Raw genomic sequence first — 26,882 nt, 5'->3', positions numbered from 1 at the left:
CTCTGTTGCAGTTCGGTCTTCGAACGAAACTGATTTTTTGAAGGGTAGTGCAGTCATGTTTTGACTCTGAACAAAAATATGCAGCGGCTGTTTGCAATAATTGCATTTACCTCACAAGATTTTTATCGCAAATCGAAAGCTTACTGTATTTTCAGTTTCTAAAATTTCAACAAAAAAGTTCGATCGTGGATCGAAGATTTATCATTATGGTTGATTTGCGAACGGCGTGTTTCCGTCCAGCCAATACTCCGCACTTTGATTTAAGTAAGTAAGTAAGTAAGTAAGTAAGTAAGTAAGTAAGTAAGTAAGTAAGTAAGTAAGTAAGTAAGTAAGTAAGTAAGTAAAAAAAAAAAAAAACTTTATTTAAACACATGTCACCAATGAGCCAGGGGCTCCTTTAAAAGTGAACGTGTATTCTAAAAATTACAATTTAAAAAATTTAAATATGATTATCTATTCAATAAAAATACAAAAATTAGACTATAAAATTTTAAAATCGGTAGCTATTAAATGTCTTATCACTGCCAAAAATGATAGAAGCAAAGAAATATAACTGACAAAATAAGGGCTCAAAAGTTCAAACTCTCACAAGAATGGAAAATGATTGATTGTACTGCTTTTGACTATATATATTTTTTCCAACTAAGCTGTAAATTTGGAAGCATAATTTAAATATTAATTTTGGCGATACATGGTGTAAATAAACTGAGTAAAAATTTGAGCTCAGCTGACGGCATGACAGTGTTTCTTTATACCCGTGACGAAAACGATTATACGGTCTAATACTGCGCAATTTTTAAATAGCACGATAGATCCTAATTGCAAAATTCAAAACACAACAGTGTGGAGAATACAAAATAAAGTGCTTCGCCAGCTTGGTTCGCGATCGTGCCGCTTGAGAGCAACACGATCGATCAACAATAAGCTAACTATGAACATGGCAGACATGGACGCCCCTTGCTTTTAGAAGTAGACATTTTCCATTACTACAAACAGCATTATACCATACATTCACAAAGCTTCTTACCTTCAAATGCAGCTGTAAATGTGTTCGGGACATGCAGAAAAAGATCCGACAAAACACCCTCACTGCAAAAATCACAAGAGTCGGGCTTTCACTTGCTAAACACCGTCCAGTCCCCCAGTAAAAACATCTGATCAAACACGATCACAAAGCATTTTCATTGGAAGAAACAACAATACATACGATTGGTCGAACGGTGTTAGACCGGTTTGCAATGACGGCCCATTCTACAACGCTACAAATGGTTCGCTTATCTATCGAACATTTTTGTCCCTAGTCTTCTCGCGCTTTTGTTTGACCGTGGGGCCGTGGCATAAACAACTGCTCTCGGTACAAGCCACTACATGTTGAACGAGAAGTCTTTGTAGTTCGAGGGACTTTTGAATGGTGTAAATTGGAGCACACTATCCATGTTTGCACATTTTTCTTTGACCAGTGAACGAAGTAACCATAAGTGGTTGAGATTCTTTAAAAGATTCCACAACAGATTCGAAGGTAAGCCGACTTAAAATACATTCTGCTTGATATTGTTTCGGCGCGCCTCGTTAGTTAAAATTATTTGATAGCATGCAATTAAGCATGTTCATTTTTAGCACGATACTAAGCTTATACGCTTTCTATATCTAATGCACCTTTTGATTCCGTCGATTTTTTTAGCTCGGAATTTTTAGTTGCCTGTTCACATACCGTATCACTGTACGTTAATTTGTTTGCTATAGGGGGTTACGGTACATTGGTAGTTGCAGGCACTCTGTCTTCAGAAGAACTTGCCTGAACAACTCGATTGATCTGCTTGCCTATCATGATAGCTTATACGACCAAGTTAAGCATTCGTTAGATAACAAAAGTGCCTCGTGTTTGAAACATATGCAATTCAGAATTCTTTTTGACCGAATTTAAAACCAATGCACCACCCCACTAAACCCAGCGGGGGGAGGGGGGGGGGGGGGGGTGATCAATCGAACAATCAATCCTTTATTTAGCGTGTTCAGTACGCTCAGCTTTTAAAAGAGCTAGTTTCCAGGTGTGTCACAAAACAAAAACAAAAAACTGAACAATAAAAACTTCATTACAAGTGTTTAAATTTAAAATAAGCTATATATAAATGATAATGAATACAAATTAAAATAGTTATTTGTTCAATACCAGAGCTTATCCCAGTTTCTGTAGCATGAAGTGAACAGAAGTATTTCTACTCCCCACTGGATGGGATGCTAGTCCACAGGGTTACCCCCAGTCTGAAATTCACCAGTTCCAATTTATACACCTGGGTATGCAGAGAGGCACTATGGAAGTTAAATGCCTTACTCAAGAATACAAGGCAACGCCCCAGCCAGGGCTCAAACCCGGCCTGCCCAATCCAGAGTCCAGTGCACTATCCAAAAGGCCACTGCGCCTCCCACAAACAAAGAGTTGTATATTTGACTCCGTGGTTGGCCATTTTTGTGGACCATGAATTGTGAAAATTAGTACTCTGTGAATCTGTTTCATTATAGTATACTCTACACAAAACAAACTGTCCTTTATATCAGACTATATGAAAATCATAAAACAAACTTTTTTTTTACCTGATTTGGAAAATACAACATAAGTTTCGCGACTTCATGACTGACACGACATCCCTTCCCTCAAGAACGAGCCACCCACAATGTGAGCACAGTTACAGACAAGACATAATAATAAGGGAAATCGTTCAAAATCAGCCTGATAATATATGAGCCGGGCTGGCCGGGTTAGCCGGGCTCTCAAGGTTTGCCGAGATGACTTGCAGCCCAGTGACAGGGATGGACTAGTTTTGACATGGATGATTGGTTTAATTTAGCATGGTTGATTTGGCACGGAAGATGATGTTTATGACCTTTTTCCAGCAATGTGGTGGTTTATTTTGTACACTTACAGTGTATGCAGCTACATCAGCTTTTCCTCCACATCCCATTTAGAACTTTGAAGAATATTGATTTTTGTGGTTAGCAGTGTGCTCGGAAGAGAAAGTTAATGCTGTCCCGGTAAGCTACTGACTGGCCTGTTGAGCATAATTACATGAAAGATTTTCATCCTAGCTAGCCTGGATCCCAGCGTCTGGATCCTATCATGTTAAGAGTAATCGCAACATTGAATGTTTGTGGAGTTCAACAGACGAGCTGAAATCCCGGCAAAACCAAGCTAGCTTGGCTCATGTAATCAGGCCCTAAGTGCACATGTCAGCTAAAAATAATACTGTACATACCAGTAATAATTATTTTAATATTTTTGTATGTTATGTGTGATCATTTAAATTGTTATAGATTAAACATCAGAGGGACATGGACTTACTACCTGCGGCAGCGAGAACAAGATTTTATGTTAAAAAGGTCCTTCCATGTATGGGTCTCATTGCCTTGGTGAGTATCTTAGTTGACACTTGTATTTAGCACTTGTAGATCAAAACTGATTGGGGGGGGGATAGAGTGACATGCTTTACTGTACAATGTGTAATGTTCCATAAAATATCCTTACCTCCCCCACGAAAGGTTTTTCAGATTGAACCCCACCCCTCCGGGAATTCCAGTTTAGCTTGAGTGCTTTTCTTGAAAAAAAAGGGCTTTGAGGTCCCCCTCTCCCTTCGGAATTTCCATTGACTTTCCATTGGGTGGATATGGATATTTACTGGAACCACACAATAAATATCTGAAGGAAGACCCTTTCTTTATAATGGGGACATAAATAATAATTGAACATAAATAATAATAAAGAAATAAAAACTTACCGGTATATAGCGCACTCATACTAAAGTTCTAACTGAAGGCGCTTTACAATTAATTTTTAAAAAAAAATAAAAAACTAAAAAGACGAATAAGGGAGAGCCACGACCCTCTCCTTCCCTAACTGACCTGCATGTTCATTTGCAATACTTGAGTTAAGCAGCATTTGTTCAAAGTTTGATCATCAAAAGCCCCATTCAAGAGTTATCGATTAAGGTACATGCACATGTATGTACCAATATGTGTTCACTATCCTTTCTGTATGATTTATATTTCTCACTACATGTAATTAAATATTAATAAATTGATTTTAATTCATACACAGGTAGCCCAAGCTCGATATATGAGTACAATAAAGATGACCTTTGCATTGTTTCGTAATTCGATCAATTTGCATATTTATAAGGATTTGTATGGGGAAAAAAATATAGCCGAAAAGAAGGAAAAAATATCAGTTGAATTACAATAAAAACTACTCACCTTAACTCCTTTGTTGTTCCCTTTGTGTGCTGTGAGGTTTTTTAGCCGATTTAGCGCGATTCCAGTGAGTTTTAGTTCCACTGCCTTCCTATCTATAACTAGTTCGCATTTTTATATTAAAGCGGGAATCATTATTTCCCATACAAATCCTTATAATTTCGCTGTTACGCAACAGCCTGCCGTGTCGCTCAAATTACAACACTCACACAACGCTGAACAAAGGTCACACGGTCTATATCTCACATAGAGCTTGGGATACCTGTGATTCATACCGTACATTATTTTATTAGCTTTTAGGCATTTTCATGTTTGGAGCTGGTATAGGAGTGTTGATTCAAGAAAAATACCATGCAGCAGTTTCCACAGTAGCATTCCAGTCAGCATCCATTGTCCTTCTTTTAGCTGGAATTATTAGTTTCATTGCTGGTGGCTTAGAAATCTATGTGACTAGATTCACAGACTCAGCACCACCTCTTGTTGGTAAACGCTCATTATGGGTAAGCCTGTTTAACCTGTTTTTTGGTAGTCTCTAATGTATTTTATTAATTTATATTTTTGAAAATTGATATAACTAAGACATAGATAGACTGTGATAGTGGTGATGTTATTATCATCATCATTATATCATCATCATTATATCATCATCATCATCATCATCATCATCATCAACATCATCATCATCATCATCATCATCATCATCATTAACATTGACATTGTCATTGTCATTATCATAAAACCCTGACAACCATTTTGAACTTGTCATTGTATTCAGCTAGTCAACCTTTTTGTTTTGTCTCATTAGTTTTCAAGAAGCCTTGATCAGACACTCAGTTTATAAATAGCCATGTACTGCACAATTCCCAAAAGTCAAAACAAATGGCACCTACTGGAATATGACTATTGTGGAAAATACATGTCATTACAGTGCGATGCGCCTTACCGTGGCCACCCGACAAACTTTTTTACAAGAGTCATCTTGTAATATTAAAACGTTTTCACTGCGTTTTGTTGATAAATACAATTAAGGACAACAAGTATAGACCTATTTGATCGTATTCACCTTTGCAAAGAGGCGTGTTCGTCAAACAAATAATAATATTGCGAGAGCACGCTTGTAAAAAAGTTTGTTGGGTGGCCACTGTAAATGTATATTTTATGTACCATTGCCTCTTTTCCGAGAGGCAATGGTTCACATTATGTTATGGCATGCACCACTAGAATGCATACCCAGGTGTAGGGTCTATACCAAAAATAAAATAAATAAATAAAAGGTTTATGAAAAAAATTAAAATATCAGGCCTTACTTGTCCTTTTTTTCATTTCAGTTCATTTGCATTCTTTCTTTGGCTGCAATTCTTGCCTTTGTTGCTGCTATCATGGGATTTGTTTACATTGGAAAGGTGAATTTAGAGTATTTATTTCTATCACTGTTTTTTGCTTTAACACTTCTGATTTTCACTTTTGGAATACCTCCTAAATTGTTCAAGAAGGAAGCTCATTAGGTTAATAGGAAGAAACCAATTCCCCCCAGCTTCAGGCCCATGGATCTGTTTGCTAGCAAAAATATATTCTGCAGGCTGTAAGTCCCTCTGGATAAAAGCCCTTCTCCATTCAACTTTTCTACGTCAGCCAACTAACATCCTCATAGGATATTTTACTTCGGATAGTAATTTTTTTCCATACAAATCCTTATGTATAATTTAACGGTCGCCATGACACTCAAATAACAACACTTACACAATGCTGAACAAAGGGCACACGGTCTATATCTCCCACAGAGTTTTGGTTAACTGTAATTGAAGTGTTGTTCATTTATCCCCTTATTAAAAATATATTTTGTTTTGGCTTAGGTGGAAAATAAAATGGAGGATGATCTAACGATAAAACTTCAAGATTATGGTGAAACATTTGACTCACTAGCCAATGTTGATAGCATTCAGTCAGAGGTATGTGCATCTACTATTATTATTTAATTTTTATTATTCAATTGTTTTGTTTTTAAATTGATTTTTGTTTTGTGGCCGGGTGGTATGAATTAAGTGCTGCACAGAGTTGTAAATTTCAACGAACAGATGTCATGTGGACAAAACTTATTATGAGAGTGCAAAATTTCAGTTTTACTCGTGGACGAAATGACATTTGTAGGCCCAAGTCATGTCGCTCCTGGGGCCAGAACCGTTTTATTAATCAAGCTGCTCTCGAATGGAACATTTTACCCCACAAAGCAAAAAGCGCATTTGACATTTTAACTTTTAAAAGACGCATTAGAAGTATTTGATAAGTTTTTTAATTTCTTAAATTCATTTTTTAAAATTTAACTTTTTACATCTTCTATTTTTAACTTTCACTTTTTAACCATTTTTAACATATTTGTTATTTATTTTATGCAGGGTCCCACTGAAAACCACCTTTTGTGACGTGGGCTCTCTGCTAAAATATCTTTATTATTATTTTATTATTATTATAAAATGAAATATAAAGCATCAGTGTGCAAAGAAAGTCCTGACCGTAGCCTTGGGCTAGTCAAGAGGATTTTCCTGTCAGGCTAGAAGATTTTATTCATTGCTTGCCCGATGGGCAAGAAACACTTTTGGACTGTTTTGTTGGCAGTTAAAGAAAGGCCACCGAAAAATGTCTTCGGGTTGGCACACATCGTGGCTCCACCTAACCAAAGGGCAGGCCAGAAATAGATTTTTTGCACACTAAGCATGTATGGTAATTTGAAAAATGTTTATTAAATACACTTGGCCGTAAGCAGTTTCAAGAAAATATTAAATTTTATTTTTTCTAAATCAAAAAATTGCACAGAAGGTTTTTCCAGCTACTTGGGTATCTCACCGGATCATTGAAAAGACTGCAAAACAGTTGCATTTTTGTGCTTGGTCTTTGAACGCACTTCACACCTCAACAAACGCTGCTTTGCACCTTCCATAAGCTACCGTAAAATTCCGGTTGTAAGCTCCCCTGCTTATAAGCCCCCCTGGTTATAGGCCCGTCAACCTGGAAACAAAATAAACCCCCCCCCCCCCGGAAATAAGCCGGATGACAGTACTGAACAGGGCAAAATGTCGCTTTTTAAACTTAAAAACGTATTTCGATCAACACTCCCGGGGCTCGTTTCGAAACTTTTTTTTCATTCCGCTTATAAGCCCTCCCGGATATAAGCCCCTCCGCTTATAAGCCCACTAAAAAACCCTTACAAAGTTGTATAAGCCCAGGGCTTATAACTGGAATTCTACGGTATTTGTTTAACGGTTTAAGAGAGGGAAAAAGTCATCTAGTCATCGAAAGGCTCAATTCTTAATTTTTTCGAAACTTAGTGTTGATATCACTAAAAAAAAATTAATTTCCTAACTACGTGTACTTTTCCAGTCACGGTCACTTTCATTGTCTTCTTGTGCAGGACAAATGTTGTGGAGTAAACACCTATGCTGATTGGCGAGACACTGTATATGGAGGCCACAGATATGACAGAGTACCTGATAGCTGCTGCAAAGAGTATAAATATGGATGTGGTTCTAAGTTTAGCGATGAAGAAATACTTAACAAAAAGGTAAATATTGATTCTCCCTTGCTGATCGATAGGTTTAAACTTCGTTCCCATGTCCATAATAGACAAACTCGATCCTCTAGTGCCTTGGATATACCCTTATGCCGCCTGTCCACAGGACAACGCTCTTTTACCTACAGAGGAGCTAAACTCTGGAACTCTTTAAATAGTAACATCAAGTCTTTAAAATGTCCGAGGAATTTTAGGCGCCATTTCGCGAATGTATTATTAGGTTATTTTTTTATATTTAGAATATTTTTAACATATTTATTGTAATTATAATTATGCTTATATTCTTAATTAATCTAAATTTTTAAATTTTTAATCTGTATTTGTAATTTTATTATATTGAGCTGAACAACCCTTTTTAGGGAGCATCAATAAAGTATATGTATATGGATGTATGTATGTATATGTAAATCGGGGTTTAATAGTAGTCATATCGTTTTCCTAATGCATTGATATGCTAATTGACACATGCCAGTGTACAAGGAGAAAAACGAAACGTTCGTCTCAGACTAAAAAGTCAGTTCGGTGGTTGCTACTAATCAAACCAGAAAAGCCAAAACTCGTGGAAATCACCTATGAAATAAACAGAGATATTAATTCAGTTTATCCTTTGATTCATGCATGCCACGGGAGAAATGTTCCACTGGGGCCATATCTTGTAGTCAAATGAAGGTTAATAAATTGATACGTTTGTCCTATTGCTGATGACAAATCACATCATTAGGGTATTCTGGCTATATCTTAATAGAAAAAGACATGAATAAGGCAGTTTTTTTATAACGTATAAAACAAATCTGAAATCTTGAAAGCAGGCATAATTTGCTTCTGCCTCTTGTCGATGTCACCAATAAGCCGATCGAGCCTGCAAGATGCACAGTTATACTAAAATAGGTTTTTTGCCCAGTTAGAGGTTAAAATATTCTTCTGCAAGTCTACTTTATTTAGCCACAAGTGGTACTGTATCACTGTTTTTTAAAGGAATTTATAACTTTCGATCCTTATTCCAGCTAATTTAATCACCCTTTAAAAGCCTCCCCTTTTTTTACTCTTGTTTTTCTTTACTTTTCTTGTTTCAATCTTTCTTCTTTCCTTCCTTGCACCTCTGTGCTTAACCACTATCTTCACGCCAGTAACAGGTCTATGCATGAATGTTTTACCAGCTAGTAACCTGACATCTCAAAAACATGCTTCTGAAAATAATGTTTCACTTAATCTATTTTTCTCGTACTGTAGGGATGTTTGGAAGTCGTCAAGAGTTCCATAAAGAGCCATCTCCTGTTGGTTGGCATTGCGGGAATCTTGATTGCATTGATCGAGGTTTGTTCATAACATTTGACCGCATCTTAAGAGCAACACAAAATCTCACCGTTTTATGAACCTCTTCCAAATGCAAATTTGAGAGCCTTTGTTTACAAACAGCTGCAAACCGTTTATACGAGAAATCACACAGAAGGGGCAGACAGGAAAACCTTGTGGGAGAATTGAAAGTTCATGAATCGGGGACTATAACTTTCGGTCATTCAAGCACAAAGCTGATTGGCGGATAAACGAAAATCGGAAATGGGCCGGGGAGCCAATGTTTGGCTTGTTTGGCAAGGACAACCTTTCTTCTGATATAAACGCCATGTTAAAGATGGCTCGGGAGGGGAGGAAGTGGGGAGGGGGATCCGCCACTTTTTTTTTAGTTATGCTGAGATTAAATTCTGCTTATATAATTAGTGAGACTGCCTAACGTTTTCGTCTTTAAGCCGAATTTAAGCTGATCTTTTTTCACTATTGCTCTTTTTCACAGGTTGGCCTGGTGATTGGAGTTTGTTATGTTCGGAAGAAGCATTTGCATTAGCTCGTGATCAAAATAATGTGAAGAACTGCAAACGGGGAAAAGCCATTCAAGACAGCGCCATGTCGTCGTAATATTAATAAATTAATTATTGTAATAACTGTACACGCTACTTTTATTAATGAGCTCTTCCCGCGAGAGGGTAAGTTTCAAAGACGCACCCTTTGGTAAAAATGTTTGAAAGATCATTGAGAACTAGAATGATCTGACGATAATCTCCAGGAGCCTATATATAATTCACCAAGATTCTCATCTATACCCCTTAAACGTCTTTAGGGATCTTGCAAATTAATTCCTGCAAGGATCTTAAAACGATCCTTAGGACTTTGCAGCGATCCTTAATAATCCTCAAAGGATCTTGCAAGGTCGTGCACATTTTTTTTAACAAAAAAATCCCGATGAAATTTTCATCAAATCCTTGATGATCTTGAAGGATCCTTGCAAAGATCTAAAGCAAGGATGTTTTTGATGCAAAAACGGCTACTTTCAAATTGAATGAAACGTCAACTTAATCCAAAAGAAAAAATAAAGAAAAAAAAACACCAAAAAGAAAAAATGATTTGGATATAAAAAGGGTGGTTACCATTGAGAAAGATTACGTTTAACCGTTTTCTCGTAACAAACTTGAAAAAATAAGGTTAGTGTTTTTAAGATCCACCTTGATGTTACTCTTGCAGAGTTGTTCAGAACTATTAAGAAGAAAGGTCGAAAACTAACCATGTCTGCTACATTTTTTAACGTATACTCCATAGTGCATGTGGCGTTGTCCCTTTAAAAAAAGATATATCTTAATTTCTGCATTTGCTGAATAATGTTTAAAAGTTGGTTTTCTAAGCCTAAGTAATTCACTGCACAAGTTGTGTTTGGGATTTCAAAAAGCGTGACAGTGGTTGACATCGTTCCCAGGGTCTCTCTACCGTTCATATCCGAGGTGGTAGTGATGGCCTGAAGATAATCCGACATATTGGGAAAAAGTTGGTGTAATTTAGCAACACCCAATAAAATTTAGCTAGTATATATTTTTATTTAAACAGTTAAAAATAATGTCCCTATTTTCTCAGCAAATTATATAATAAGTTAAGCGAACAGTTGTTGTTGCATGCTTTTCCAAAAATTCGTGTGTTTAAAGATGAATTACAGTCCGTACTGCGCAATCTCGGCTGCAATGTTTATGTGAGCCTCACAAACAAAGCAAAACTAAAAATTACGTGTCAAACTTGCCTGTTTCTTCATTATTAACGCCAGATATCCTTGCAGAACAAATAATAACAAGTAGAAGAACCTTGACGCTATTTCAAACCGACGTTTCAGCTCATCGGAAGTTCTTGAACGAAGCGAACTGTAATGGCGGACTAAAAAACTTCATGTATGCTGTCACCGAAGTGTAACGTTTCAACGAATTCAAAACAAAAACGTAAACAAACCCCGAGTCTGCGCAGTACGGACTGGAAATCAGCTTTAAGAGGATCAATTTTGAATGTATTATCTGGATGTACCAAGTACACGTACAATATCACAAAAATCACGATGTAATTAATGGAGTTTACTTTGCACTGATGTTCACGTTGATGTTTAAATTAAGGTACATAGTTATACGTATTTTTTTTTAAATTAGGCTGCAAAGCAGTTTAGGCGATTTACTTCGACGAAATGATGGTAATCTAAATGAAAATAAAAAAGATAAATCTTTCATCAGACTGCACAGAACTATGCAGTGTACTAGAACTGTCTTGCGTTGTATTTTTGAATGCTATTAAATAATTATTTTTATTTTCTAGGTAGCTGCTGTGTTGTGTATTTTATCTGCTACTTTGCATGTAATGGTGTTATTTTTGTATTTATTAATCAACTTAACCTATCTATCCTCGAGTTTTCCAAACTTGTCTCTTCTCGGCACATCCTCGGAGACCTAGGGGCAGTTAGTGGGGGCTGGGGAAAGTCTATACGGGCAAAAAAAATGGCGAACAAAAATCTAGAACGAAAAGACGTCTTCGCTTTTCTTTTTTTTTTTTTTTTTGCCCGTATAGACTTTCCCCAGCCCTCACTACTGAACTGTCCCTGGGTCTCCGAGGATGTCCTCGACAGTACCTGTACGTGAGAATTGGCTTCAGTTCGGAGTTAGTTTACTCAGGAGCCCATGATGTTTGTGTGACAGTTTTAGTTCTGTAAGGTTGTGTTCATGAAAAAGTTAAATAAAATGACTAAAACACTTCCACGAGCCTTGTTACATGTTGGTATAATTTATTACGTTCAGGATATATCAAATTTCTAACATGACTTTGTCTTGTGCCTGGGTGCGATGTTTAAATGTTGATATATCGAGCGTGGGCTGTTTGAGGCTTCAACTGATTATTCATTCTTCGTTGAATGTCGGTGGCAATTACTGGCACAGAAGAGCTGTTGTTCCACTTTCTGTCCGGACGATCTTGCTTTTTGGTGCTGTTTGGGGAAATCTTTATTCGTCAGAGGGAATAAAATGTACGCTCAGAAGTCACCGATGCCACACTGCAATGTCAAATACAATCTTCATAGATTGTGGGCCTCTCCTAGAAGCGGTTTGGGGAAAAGGAGTTTCGTTGAAAGTCATGCAAAGCCATACACCGCCAAGCGCGATCCTTATAAAAATATTTGTTTAAACTGAAGATAACGAGGCTAAAAATATATTTATTATGCTGTTATAGGCGATACTTTCGCCTCGCCCCCCCCCCCCCCCCCCCAAAAAAAAAAAAAAAAATTTCGTTTGTCTCACGACGTAGTCACTTGTGATGGAGATCGCGACGTTTCGACTGCACACTGCTAGTCTTCATCAGGCGATAAGTTATCGCCGGATGAAGACTAGCAGTGTGCAGTCGAAACGTCGCGATCTCCATCACACGTAATTACGTCGTGAGACAAACGAAAAATACTATATTATTGTACTCTACCACTGAATAACCACAAAATTTTTTACGATAAAAAAAAAAAATGTTTAGGGGGCACAGTCCATTAGGTCCTTTGCAGGCGCCTATATTTTGATTGTACCGTACGTATATATACTGTTCTGAGGGTGTAGCAAAAGGGGTCTTGTGATCCCGTTTCACGCACAAGCTAAGTTTTAACCAAATTCACGCACCACGTATACTTGAAACCAAAAAATTCACGAATCAAATGCCTGATCTTTTCTAGCTATATTCACGCGTCATGGTATGACGGTATAATTTTTGGCTATTCTCTTCTGATGTAGCACCCGAAAATGATGGCAAGGTAATTGATAGCCTGGTATGTTTGCTGGCCATGCTATGTCAGAGTTACTTGTCAGGAAGCCTGAATTTCAGCCATCTTTGCCCTTTCAAGCTACCATACAATAGGAGACGGATGACATTTTGCCTCCCCTTGGACTTCTACTCCCTAAAACTCTCCTTTCCCTTTCCGCACCTTACATAAGGCGCGAATATTGGGGGACTGGACTAAATTTCCCCATGAGGCATCGCGCTTCGAATCACTCGTCACCAGATTCTTCTCGCTTTCTCACCAAAATCCAACATGGCGGCCAGGAGAGCCTCCACACTTCTAAATTGCCTTTCATGTTCGAGGCAAAATAATAAGTTTCTTGGAGTTGTGGCAAGACATTTTAGCACCTCAAGAGCTGCAGCTGTTGAAGCATCCTTGAGGTAGAAGTTTTTGTGTTTTAAAATAGTTGTAATTTGTTGTATTTTGTCTTCCACATTGGAAGGTCGCGGCATGCACGATACATGTACGCATGTATATGTACAGTATTAAATGTAATTGCGATGCGCGCAGAATACTAGTAAGGAGACAATCCTCTTTATAAGAAATAGTTTCTATTGGCTCTTGTCGTCTTGACAGACGGTCTTAGCAGCTTGGAGGTTTATAATATAAGCGGCTAAATTGCAGAATACCCCGCAAATGAGATTCATCTTATTGAATAACAATAGTTCCTATTGTTTCTTGCCTCGTTCTTCAAAGAGTTCCGACTCGGTGAATCTCATTTGCGGGGTATTCTGTTCCAGTTATAAGCCCTGGGCTTATACAACTTCGTAAGAGGTTTTGGGTGGGCTTATAAGCAGAGGGGCTTATATCCAGGAGGGCTTATAGGCGGAATAAAAAAATCAAAGATCTCTTCGAGATATCGACCTTTTTGCATGAAGTTAGTATGAGTAGAAGGTTTATCCTGGGCATTCAGTTGTTGTTCGAACATATCATGAAAGAATTCAAACGTCTTTCAGTTCAAGCATTTTTTTTATTTTTGCGGAGGAAATGCTGTATTTGTCAGTCGCGACGGCTGGGCGCTTTGCGACTCATATACTTTGGCTTGGTTAAAAATGGTAAACTTTGACGCTTGCCTTTAATCGAAATAGTTGTTTCCTTTCGAGTTAGAAAGATTTGAAAATTAATATCTCAAACGTTAAATAATTTTTCAAAATAAAAGTTACATAGGCTTATTAAACAGACCTGGACATTCAGGAAAATGATATACGAGGTGTCAATTTTCACACCTTAGGTGTGAATTCGCGGTTAAATCGCACGCTCATAAAATTAAAGATTTCCGATTTACGGCTCTCCTCTGAAAGATACAGAGATAATTTCAATCGGAGCCGATTTATGATAGAAACGTTTAATTACCTACAAATACCCGGAGTATGACAGCATTTACTTCTGGAGATAGAGCCTTCTAATTATTTTTATGTGTGCCTCAACTTTGAACAGCCATAATTTAGTCAAAAATGTTTGGGCCGCTCCGGGTATTCACACACAGTTTCCTCGACATTACACAAATAAACAGTGCAAATTTCACCGAGATCGGACAATTCTACACCTTTAAATTGCAAGTACCTTTCGAGGCGGTCTGTTACAGCGGCGAAATTAGCGAATGTAAGCAGCGAAATGTGCGTTCGACGCTCTGTTTTTTTCGACACCATATTGAATTCTCAGAGGAAGACCGCTGTTCATTGTGTTTAAGGCCGCATTGTTACGATTGCTACACGAACAAGCACGAAAAAATACGGATTTTTCCAATTACCGTCGGAGAAAACATGGCGGCGTAAACAAATATGATACACATAGCAACGCCAGATTTTGCAATTGCGTTACGGAACTCATGCTGCGTCACTCTTCTCTGGGCTCTGCGAGGGTCGGATATCAAGACAGGTTCTTTGTGAGCTTTAGAAGGCTTAACAAGAGGCATAGATTTAGTCGATGCTTTCGAATTATATTTGAAGATGAAATACGAAAGAATTTTGCCGTCTTTTACTAAAATTTCGCTCGAGCTGTGTAGATATGATCGCATGTTGTTAAGCCGATTCATGTAACATTGCTGTCAACGCGAGGTCATATCGACTCGGATGGCAGACCTCACATTCTTAATTGGTTATGTGACGTAAGATTTTGGGTACTCACGTTTTTGATTGTTATATAACGTTTGTAAATTTGACAAGTCACGTTTTTTCTACAAGAACGGAAGTGCTAAAGCACAACTATAGAGTGACACTTTACAAGTCACGCGCTTTGATCACCCACAGCGGAAAGTATTCCCTTGAGAAATTCAAACAGTCCCTTGAGAGTTAACAAGAATGCGATTCCTTCCGGTTCCAGATTAACCCCACGTAAACGCTATTCTCCTTCATTTTGCTTGTAAACAAGCAAAAACGTCTAAAAAAACGTTTCAAAACGAGCCACGGGAGTGTTGATGGAAATACGTTTTTAAGTTAAAAACGCATAATAATGCAACATTTAGCTCTATTCAGTACTGTCATCTGGTAGAGGGGGGCTTATATCCGGGGGGGGGGGGGGCTTATAACTGGATGTATTTTTTGTTTCCAGGATAATGGGCCTATAACCGGGGGGCTTATAAGTGGGGGGGCTTATAACCGGAATTCTATGGTAGGTCCTGAAACTCGTTTAGGAGTAAACCTTGATTTATCTCTGTCACGAGCAAATCCGTAAATAAAAAGCCATCACATAATAAGGGAATAAAATGACTTTTTGAGGGAATATTGTTTATTTGCGCCCGCGTAGTGTCATTTGTGGCCCGAGCGCGAAGCGCAAGGGCCACAAATGACACTACAAGGGAGCAAATAAACAATATTTCCGAACGAAGTCATTTTATTGTCATTATTATCAATAAACAAGGCCAAATAACATCCAGATAGGTTACACATTCAGTTTAATGAAGTTAACATCATGACTTTCAATTCAAATAACACAAGTACTTTGTCGCAATGAAAATTATACACGATGCCACGGGGCTTATGTCTTATTGTGTAGTTGTAGTATAAAAGAGCTAGCTGCAGTGTCTCTCAAAATAATGAGCAATGGGTTGATTCATGGATAATAATACTTTACAAACGATTTGCGATTGAACTTCGGCGTATTCTGCAACTGCTTTAGCTAAATTAGCTCGACCAGATATACACAATTCAAGTGAACGATGTTTCGTTTCTCGCAAGACAACAAGGAGTTGCTCTCTTTGTCTCTTCGCCTTGTGCATTTGCTTCTAAATCCGACTCTTTTGATGTATTTTGTCCTATAAATACAACAAATAGACTTTGATTTTTCCTACTGAACACAATTCGCTTCGCGAAAAACTGTTCGAGACTCTTGCTGCACGCGTACGCCCCTGAATGATTTTCCCGCGTCAGTGACGCTGATTGGTTTAAGTTAATCGGATGATGAACTGAGAACCAATCAGCTGCAGGGCCGTTAATGCATTAACAGCCCGCTAGGAGTCATTTGCGGCCCGCAAAGCGCGTGTTTTCAATAGGGCGGTTTGGCCGCGTGTATTGATAATAGTGATATATATCTGTTCCCTAAATAAAAAGTTGCACAATATGGGATGCACAAAGCAATAATGAGGAATGACCTTACATGTAAATTTACCTTTAAGTATTTTTTGTTAATTAAATGTTTTTTCTCTTGTTTTAAATCAACAGAAATATTTCGGATACAGCTGAAAATTCTCACTTAACAGAATCTTTATTTGACAGTGAAGTTGTCAAGTAAGTACTGTAGGCTCCACTGTTCTTGTTACATTGCACTATTCCAAGAGAGCCCTTCTTTAATAAATTTGCATTACTTTATATACCGTACTTCCCAAATTCATCAGCAAGATACATGTCCAAAGCACTCTTTGATCATAAATAACAATAAATCGCTTAAACCATGTCTAAGTGCCCTCAAACAATCATATATTAGAGAAACTAATTATCTTGTCTAAAACATCTGATAGATAGATAGATAGATAAGTTTATTTTACATGGTTAGAACACTTAGCTAAAAGCTAGTTCACAGGTTCACCATGAAAATACATTAAATAATTTTAAAAATCCTAAAAATGCTTAAAATGAAAATACACTTAATACTTATAATTTAAGAATTCTAAAAAATTAAAAAATGGAAATACATCTGATTTTCCTCCATGTTCAACAAATATTTGGTTTGGATTGACCTGTTTCCCTTTGTATGTGAATATCGAGCTATATATCCCATTTCAGATCATGTGATGCTCTCTGAAGAATTTTTCCTTTATCTCTCTGAAAATTTTTTATTCATTCCCATGTGGATTTCTTTGAATTCGAAAGAAATAATTTTGAAGGGTAACATCGCACTTTCTGAAGGAGTAGCATTTATTTATACACAAAATTGAAAAACATTTACAAACAAAGCCAAACTGAAAGAGGTCTACACTGTATCTCAGTGATTGCCATACTATTGTACCTACATGTTGTTGTAGTAGAGATAGTAAAGGTTTGAGTGATCTTTTGGTTATCGTAAAATAATTATCTGTTGTAAAAATTGTTGAAAAGGAAACCTGGCAATCATGATGTTGATTGCAAATGTAAGTTGTAAAAAAACTTTATTTAGCGAGGCAGCATGCATGAAGGTGAGTGGCTAGAGTGCTGGACTTAAACTTCCAGTGCTCACAAGTTCAAATCCCATTCTGACCACTAGCTGGTGCTGTTCCTGATAGTCCCGAGTTCAACTTCTTGGCTACCCATTTAATAGATAACCGCGGCCAATTTGTCTGCCTCCTGTCAGCTGGGATTTTTAACCATATTATGTTCATTGTTGTTTGGAAATGCTAAACAAGTTGATCACTGACTTAACATCATGTTGTGTTTTATCTTCTAAACAGAACTGAAGTACGTTCATCACTTGCTAAATTGTAAGTACAGTGCATTAGAGTGTTTAACTTGTTTGGTACATTGTAGAATCCGTTCTTCTCAAACTCTCAGTTTCTCGAACCTCCCTGCTAAAACTTAAACCCAAAGTTCTTTCTCTTAGAATTGCTTTGATCTAACACTGCAATTTTACCCCCTAATTTGAACTCCCGATTTCTGTTTCCTTTGGAGATTTGAGAAATCAGGATTCCCCTGTATTTTTATAATAACAATAATGGATATCTAATGCTGTTGCTTCTGAGTAAAAGTCATTCAATATGGAACTTGATGAATGTTTTCTAAATGCTTATTTTTAGAATTTAAGATACATATGTAGACAATCATTCTCCTTAGTCACACCCAGTTCTAATATTTGTCATCTGCCATATCCTATTTGTGCAAACTGAGAAAATCTGATTCAGGAGTTTGTCTGTATTTACAATAGATAAGTTTGTTTAAATAAATGAACAGAGGGCATTTCCACAGTTACGGACGTTACATTCAGAGTCATTTTTGAAACTTAAATCTAGCACAGGCAAAGAATAGGAAGAGGTTGTCCAATGTTACATTGATTATCATGTTTGTGCCTACTGATGCATTAATTGAGTTATAATAGTTTTCCACCTGACTGGCCTATTTGTTAAAATAGAGCAAAAAACACACCGTTACGGACGTTACATAAAAAACAACCACATGAGCAAGAGCACTGGTATTAATTGAAAATTCCTGTGAAGTGTCAGGGCTTATTGCATGAACTGCTCCAAATATTTGAAGTATAGTAGTTGTGTGAACCAAAAAGCTTCATTTCATTTAAACTCACTTTCGCAATTATACAATGCTATGTGAACTTTAACGTTACGGACGTTACAGCCAATGTTACGGACGTTACACTGTGTGAATTATTATATTATTTTGTATAGTAGGCCACATTTTTTTGGACATAAAAGTTCAAAATGGCTTGTATTTAACATTTTATAAATCAAACTGGTTGTTACTTTATGTTAAAGCTGTGAAATGTCCCAACACAGTGTGAAGGACACTACATGCATTTTACATAAAGTACTCAGCCTTGAGCATGAGCATGCTCAAACTATCTAAGCCCACAGACATATACTGGACTCCAGTGGGTATATTCCATTCCTTCTCTAAAACACTGCTTTCTTTGAGAATTCACATATCCAAAATTGCCTTTAACTGTGGCAGAAACAGTCCAAAATCACAAGCTTCAAGAATTGTAACGTCCGTAACGTAACGTCCGTAACAAAGTTTTGTTACCATTTTTTGGAAAATGTTGCAGTTTTTCAGGGACTGCTTTTTACCAAAGTGTTTCTAAAGAATATTTAGCTTTGTGGCAGAAATATCTTTGAAATATTTTGAATGGTTGTTTTAAGAACGGAAAAAGATTGTGTAAATGTTACGGACGTTACGTAACGTCCGTAACAAAATTTACTTTGTTAATAACTATTTTTTTAAAAAGTTCAGGGTGAAATTTATATTTTTTATGTATTAACTCCTTTGAGGTATTTCTTCTTGGCCTGGTGATTGGAGTTTGTTATGTTCGAAAGAAGCATTTGCATTAGCTCATGGTCAAAAGAATTTGAAGAACTGCAAACGGGGAAAGGCATTCGAGACAGCGCCATGCCGTCGCAATATTGATACATTAATTATTATAATATATAAATTTAGGCAAGCCTAAAAGCGGAGCTCCCCAGTTAATTATTTTGCACTTTATTGAACTCTGAATTCTGGCCATTGTAAAACTTTAAGGCTAAGAATTTTATATTCGTTTTATTTTTTTAATAAATAATAATTAATATTTTTCCTTATTTCTTTTTTACCGTGTCCGGGGTGGGGGGGTACTCCCTAAAATTTACTATGGTGGTGTGCCGTTGAGTTGCTGAGACTCTGGACCTGTTCCAGAGACAAAAGGTTCAATTTGCGACCCTGTTCCAGACAAACACTGCAAAGTAGGTACCCTGTTCCAGCAATATCCACAATGGAAATATATGAAGATAGATATAAAAACACTACCGTACATCACAAAGCTCTCACTTGACTTGAAAGGAGCGGAGTTTCATAGCTATATACTTGATAGTGTTTAATCAGGATTCTGGGAAAACAATCAACCCTGTTCCAGAGTCAAAAGGGTGATTTGTATACCCTGTTTCAGAGTCGGAGAGACAAAAAGCATACCATGTTGAGCGGCACATACCCGTATAGCTCTTATATGGGAGTACCATCCCCCCTCCGGGTACCGTGTACAGCAACACCAAATAAGAGAACAAACAAAATCAATCAAAATGTTATAATTCCACCGAAAGCATTATCATAAAGAAGTCTGGATGGGAAATTATGTTGCAAAACGGGCAATTATGTTACCTTCATGTAGAAAAAAAGGAGGGAGGAGTAGGGCTGCATGTCGGGGTAGATAGGCATATCACATGGCAAATTAGGCATTTTTGTTGTTGCTTTACCAGCTTTAAAAGAAAGAAAAAATCACTTTACATTTAGAGTATAAAGGAAATAACAAACATCTACATTTATAATAAGGTTGATTTTAATTTTTTTCATTCACTCATTTATTCATTTTCATTTTCACTATTTGCCTATATTTTAATTTTGAATTGAAATGGCAGAGGTTATAGCTAATGGTTTACAGCATGTTGCCCAAACCAAGCTAACTCCAAGCAAACCGGAGTGAAAGCTAACCACAAGCAAACTAGAGTGAAAGCTAACCGCAAGCAAACCAGATGAATAAAGCTAACTGCGAGCAAACAGGGGTGAACCTAACTCCGGAAACAAAGAAGTGACATTCTGTCATTCCACCGAACAGGGTCACCCCATCCCCAACCCCCCCCCCCCCCAAAAAAAAAAAAAAGAAAAGAAGAGGATAGCACCTTGTTCACTTTTACATGTCTTTTGACTCCCCTTCCTCTTAAGGGGTTTCACTTCACTTACAGAAAAAAAGCAAAAATTCTGGGAAGCTAGAATATTGTTTGTGAGTCTCAAACTCAGTTTTGTTATTTGATTACCCAGAAAAAAATAGAATCATGTCTGCTTGTGTATAAAACTATGCAAGAAAAAATATAACATCAATACTTTGACTACTCTTTTAAAAATTTGTTTGTATTATTGTCCACATCTTTATGGAGTCATGTTGCCCATTTGTCATGGAGTTCACAAAGTAAGCAAGTGAGTCACAATTTGGTTGCTACATGGTACCTTATGGATACTGCAAATTTTATCTGGCTTTAGAATATTTCACTTATTTTAAAAATATAGCTGTTCTTATAAATTGTACACAGCATACAATACATAAGAATGAAATTGGTAATGCATATTGCTTGCAATAACGGTTTTAAACTCACCTATACTTTAGAATTACAGTACCACCAGTTTCAGCATAACTAATCCAAATTCAAATAATTACATTGCTTTGTAACTCCACTACCTCCCCCAAAGTCAACCAAAGATCTTATCATATAATTAGACAACTACATGTAAGTCCTGTGTAGTTGAGGGCTCAAAACATTTGGACACTTGCAGGTCATGTTAACTGGCCAAACAGATTTTAGCTTGGTCACATGTGGTTTCTTACCAGTCAAAACATTGAAAATAGCAATTTTAAACTACCACCATTTCTGCTGTTACTGTTTTCGCTGCATATTTTTGAAAAGATCACTTCATAATGCCCTTGTTACATCTAACAAGATGTGAAAGTGACAGGTCAATCAAGAAGTCGTTTTCTGAAGTACACTGTAAATAGGTTAACATTTAAAATCTAAATTTTGCTTATTTGCAGCTTTTCTTGATTTTAATTTACATGTAATTTACTAGTCTCTTAAAAATAGCATCATGACGACACCCAAACATCGAGCTGGATTTAATCTTTCCTGTTTTCTATTTATGTCCTTGTCCTTGTCTGTTTTTGTGTCTGTGGCACTGCAAACTCTGCAACTCATGTTAACCCTGAAAAAAGTCAAATGCCACAGATTAAATTAAAATTGATTAATTGTCATCAATATCAATAATTTATAAAACAAAACACTTAACTTGAGCTTGTTTAACTGAAGCCAAACCACTGGATGCAAAAGGATCCATTAGATATTTAACAGAGATGGATCAGCACAGACTATTTTTTTTACTGATAACTGCAAAGTCAACTAAATATTTTAATAAACTCAAAGCATCACTGCAAACCCTAACACCCCCTCTTACCGGTAATTAAAAGGTTTGGCCTTTAATCAACCCCCCTCCCCCTCTCCCTCCCGCTAGCCCTTTTAGAACTTCCATTGACCTTACATGGGATGGATCTGAATATTTGGGTTTTCCTTGGTATAAGAACCTGTGAAAAATGTCTGTTTTGAAGCTATTGTTTTCCTGCTCCATGTTGTTTTGAGGCTCTTTGATGCCTTGTTTCACTGGTTCATACACTGAGGATGAGCTGGCCATGGATTTCTGCCATAACCACACATTGGAATTTGTGAGGAGTTTGTGAGGGGAGGTGACATTCAAACCATTTAACCTTCCACAGTGAGGATAGGGTATAGATATTTTCTGGTACAAGATCTAGGCATTTCATGAAAACATACTTTTAGTGAAATATTAATTATTTAAATTGTCTACTAATACATTGTAGTTGTTTTGAATGTCATTGAAGAGAGACAAACTAACTCCCGAGTTAGGATTTCGAGTTAGGATTTCGAGTTGGATTTTTGAGTTGGATTTTCGAGTTGGATTTTTGAGTTAGGATTACAAGTTGGATTTTCGAGTTGGATTTTCGAGTTGGATTTTTGAGTTAGGATTACGAGTTGGATTTTCGAGTTGGATTTCGAGTAAGGATTTCGAGTTGGATTTGAGTTGGATTTTCGAGTTGGATTTTCGAGTTGGATTTTCGAGTTAGGATTTCGAGTTGGATTTTTTTTGACAAAGCAAAACCCATTACAATTATTGAAAGCTAACCATAAACAGGCTAACTGGAGTGCATAGTAGGCTAACCAAAGTGAATAGTAGGCTAACAGGAGTGTGTAGTAGGCTAACCGGAGTGCATAGTAAGCTAACTGGCGTGTATAGTAGGCTAACCGGAGTGCTTAGTACGGTAAGCAACTTGAAAATCCAACTCGAAATCTAACTCGAAATCCAACTCCAAAATCCAACTCGAAAATCCAACTCGAAATCCTAACTTGAAATCCAACTCGAAATCTTAACTCGAAATCCAACTCGAAATCCAACTGAAAAATCGAACTCGTAAATCCAACTCAAAATCCTAACTCGAAATCCAACTCAAAATCCTAACTCGGTGAATAGGCAACATCCATTGAGGAGTTGAATAATGAATGCAAATATTTCACAAAGTAAGAAGATCAGCAGCAACCAAATGCAGATTAAAGCAGCTGGGTAAAAAAAGAACGAAACTGAATAAAAACATATTTCAATTATAACTAATATAAACTAGATACCTGATTTACTTTGCTGTTGTCCACTTTGCACAGAGCATTCTATACCAAGTTCAACAAAACTTGACTGTAGCCAGTAGGTATTCTTCATTCATTGCGGCTTAATGGCAGAATATAACACTACCTAAAAGAAGGATTGACATAATAATCTATTAAAAACCACCACACTAGCTCTAATTAATGGCCCTGTTTATAAAAAGAATTTATAAAAAATTCTGTCTTATTTAATGGATCTCATCAAATATAATAATATTAGCCTCTTTCGTTTATACACTCAGTGTAGTGACCCTTCCTTCCTACAATGGGATATTTAGCTTTTCTACTTGGAGATTTCTTGTTAACTTACTTACAAGTATAGAAAAAACATTGCCATTGCAAAGATACACATTAAACACTGTCATAGTGATAGTCAATGTAAGTTTGCATACACAGCTGCATACAGTGTCTAAAATGGCATGAATTACTAGTAGAGCGAACAATTGTGTTTTATAAAATTACTCAAAATAATTAACTAAGATAGTTTTATGTGGAAATAAACTGAGTTTTTTTTTTGTTTCTGCTAAGGTGTGGTAAAAACGTGTCAACGCAAGAAATTCGCAACGTAACGATCTCTTAGCGTATTCGTCCACGACCCTAAAATAGTTCGTTCAAACGAATTCCAACAGCGAGTAAATAAGAATAAATAGATGAATTAAAAAACTAAAACACTAAGTTTAGCTGGGAGTTTAAATAAAAACATTAAGTCATTAACAGCTCATGAATTAATCGGAGGCGAAGCGGCCGCAGTTTTTGTATTATTATCCAACCGCGTAGTACATGTGTAAGCATATAATTACAGATTTTCACAAAAAACATGGACTTAGTGTATTCAGTAAAGTCAAAGTTTGTTACCTCATATTTGAAGTCGGAGAATGCTTGTCAATTCACAGCAATTCAGCAGGGCAAAGCTTTCAACCAGCTCATGAATTAATCGGAGGCGAAGCGGCCGCAGTTTTTCGTATTATTATCCAACCGCGTAGTACATGTGTAAGCTATAAATTATAACTTACTCCAGCACCACCGACCTTTGAATTATCTGCGAAGGTCTATTTCAGCCTTTTCCATCCGTGTATCTATTGACACTTCTTTTTTCCTTCACTTCAGTTAATTGCGTTTAGCTCAATTACTAGAGCTGGTCAGCCGCCGAAACGGTAGAAACTCGCTCGCTCTCCACCTGTGCCATTTTTTCGGATCTCCCCGTAAGCCCTTATCGTTTGCCATAACTTCCATGATGTGTAAAGCCTTTAGACGGGGTAGACCGAGAAATATTTACGTAGACATTTCTTTTTCCTGCTCGGTTTCTCCTTGTGCTTCGCTCAGCTTTCAAACTGACCGGGTTGTTCACTTTGTCCTTCATGTAAATCTAAATGGACTGACCATGGAAAAGGACTTTCGCCCGCGGACCAATAGCAATGCTATCACTTGGTCAGCGGTCAACTTCACAAAAAAACGCGACCTTGACCAGTTCTAAACCTGAGCCCGCGATATGGTCATATGATACTGGTCAGCGGATACGTTGTTTTGACAGCTGTCAATTGACCATAATATGGATGTCCAATATCAAAGATCTTAGTCGATTACCTCACTCATTTCTGGTTAACGAAGGAGGCAGAAGATTGTCTCCCCTCCCCCCTCTGCTTGGGTTGCCTTGGGACTCCCCTCCCCCTCCCCGAGAGTCTGTAGGCGCGGCGGGCGTACGCACCAAATTTTTTCGGCCTCCTGGGTTTACATCAATTCTCTCGTACCCGCATTACCCATGGTGCTCCGCTCCGCGCGCTGGCGCGCGCTGAGGAGCTCCGCTAATAACTGTACACGCTACTTTAATTAATGAGCTTTTCCGCTTTCGGGTAAGTTTCAAAGTCGGACCCTGTGGTAAAAATGTTTGAGAGGTCATTAAACTCTAATGATCTTATGATAATCTCTAGGATCCTATATATAGTATGATAATTCACCAGGTTCCTCAACTATAATCCTTAAGGATCTTGCAAAGTAATTCCTGCAAGGATCTTAAAACGATCCTTAGGACTTGAAGCGATCCTTAATAATCCTTAAAGGATCTTGCAAGGTCCTGCACAATTTTTTTTTTTTAACAAAAAATCCCGATGAAATTCTCATCAAATCCTTGATGATCTTGAAGGATCCTTGCAAAGATCTAAAGCAAGGATGTTTCTGATGCAAAAACGGTTACTTTCAAATTGAAAGAAACGTCAACATAATCCAAAAAAGAGAAAAAAAAACACCAAAAAGCAATAATAAACTGGATATAAACAAGGGTGGTTACCATTGAGAAAGATTACGGTTAACCGTTTTCTCGTAACAAACTTGAAAAAAAAAAAGGTTAGTGTTTTTAAGATCCACCTTGATGTTACTCTTGCAGAGTTGTTCAGAACTTTTAAGAAGAAAGGTCAAAAACTAACCATGTCTGCTACAGTTTTTAACGTATACCCCATAGTGCATGTGGCGTTGTCCCTTTTAAAAAAGATATATCTTAATTCCTGCATTTGCTGAATAATGTTTTAAAAGTTGTCTTCCTAAGCCTAAGTAATTCGCTGCACAAGTTGTGATTGGGATTTCAAAAAGCGCGACTGTGGTTGACATCGTTCCCAGGGTCTCTGTAACGTTCATATCCAAGGTGGTAGTGATGGCCTGAAGATAGTCCGACATATTAGAAAAAAGTTGGTGTAATTTAGCAACAGCCAATAAAATTCAGCAACTATATATTTTTATTTAAACAGTTAAAAATAATGTCCCTATTTTCTCAGCAAATTATATAATAAGTTAAGCGAACAGTTCTTGTTGCATGCTTTTCCAAAAATTCGTGTGTTTAAGAAAATCAATTTTGAATGTATTATCTGGATGTACCAAGTACACATACAATATCACAAAAATCACGATGTATTCAATGGAGTTTACTTTGCACTGATGTTCACGTTGATGTTTAAATTAAGGTACATAGTTACGTATTTTTTTTTTAAATTAGGCTGCAAAGCAGTTTAGGCGATTTACTTCGACGAAATGATGATAATCTAAATGAAAATAAGAAAGATAAATCTTTCATCAGACTGCACAGAACTATGCAGTGTGATAGAACTGTCTTACGTTATGCTATTAAATAATTATTTTTATTTTCTAGGTAGCTGCTGTGTTGTGTATTTTATCTGCTACTTTGCATGTAATGATATTCCTACTTCCAACTACCGCGTGTTATTTTTTTATTTATTAATCAACTTAACCTATCTATCCTCGAGTTTTCCAAACTTGTCTCTTCTCGGCACATCCTCGGAGACCTAGGGGCAGTTAGTGGGGGCTGGGGAAAGTCTATACGGGCAAAAAAAAATGGCGAACAAAAATCTAGAACGAAAAGACGTCTTCGCTTTTTTTTTTTTTTTTTTTGCCCGTATAGACTTTCCCCAGCCCTCACTACTGAACTGTCCCTGGGTCTCCGAGGATGTCCTCGACAGTACCTGTAGTTCGTGAGAATTGGCCTAAGTTCGGAGTTAGTTTACTCAGGAGCCCATGATCTTTTTGTGACAGTTTTAGTTCTGTAAGGTTGTGTTCATGAAAAAGTTAAATAAAATGACTAACAC

The 26,882-nt window shown here is 37.1% G+C and overlaps 2 protein-coding genes and 1 long non-coding RNA gene across 4 annotated transcripts in view; 2 read left to right on the top strand and 1 right to left on the bottom strand.

Annotated features, from left to right (window-relative positions):
• Positions 1 to 1,351: 1,351 nt before the first annotated feature.
• LOC144633026 (CD63 antigen-like) lies at positions 1,352 to 26,882 on the top strand. 2 transcript variants are annotated; one of them, XM_078491801.1, is made up of 9 exons: positions 1,352 to 1,519; positions 3,310 to 3,405; positions 4,536 to 4,742; positions 5,571 to 5,645; positions 6,096 to 6,191; positions 7,649 to 7,798; positions 9,038 to 9,121; positions 9,597 to 11,422; positions 26,429 to 26,882. In XM_078491801.1, the coding sequence occupies exons 2-8, from the start codon at positions 3,328 to 3,330 to the stop codon at positions 9,645 to 9,647; spliced, it is 741 nt and encodes a 246-aa protein (XP_078347927.1). In that variant the 5' UTR covers positions 1,352 to 1,519; positions 3,310 to 3,327; the 3' UTR covers positions 9,648 to 11,422; positions 26,429 to 26,882. The 2 variants fall into 2 exon arrangements, with proteins under 2 accessions (XP_078347927.1, XP_078347928.1); XM_078491802.1 differs by lacking the exon at positions 26,429 to 26,882 and having other exon boundaries at positions 9,597 to 10,765; positions 11,101 to 11,275.
• The window catches only part of LOC144633025 (small ribosomal subunit protein uS7-like), a 29,538-nt gene continuing 15,806 nt past the window's right edge, over positions 13,151 to 26,882 (top strand). Inside the window, exon 1 of the mRNA XM_078491800.1 lies at positions 13,151 to 13,294. Coding sequence (XP_078347926.1) covers positions 13,167 to 13,294 — 128 coding nt within the window. The 5' untranslated portion in view covers positions 13,151 to 13,166. The remainder of the gene's footprint in view (positions 13,295 to 26,882) is intronic.
• LOC144631970 (uncharacterized) lies at positions 20,340 to 24,604 on the bottom strand. Its single transcript, XR_013566828.1, has 3 exons — positions 24,148 to 24,604; positions 23,260 to 23,380; positions 20,340 to 21,769 (listed from the first exon to the last, which is right to left on the bottom strand). It is a non-coding gene; the product is annotated as an uncharacterized LOC144631970 (long non-coding RNA).

The sequence above is a fragment of the Oculina patagonica genome, chromosome 12 (genome assembly GCF_052425735.1).
Source record: "Oculina patagonica isolate OP01 chromosome 12, crgOcupat, whole genome shotgun sequence".
NCBI lineage: Eukaryota > Metazoa > Cnidaria > Anthozoa > Scleractinia > Oculinidae > Oculina > Oculina patagonica.
The sequence above is the reverse complement of the archived record's forward strand: the minus strand, read 5'-3'. Positions and strand labels throughout refer to the sequence as shown.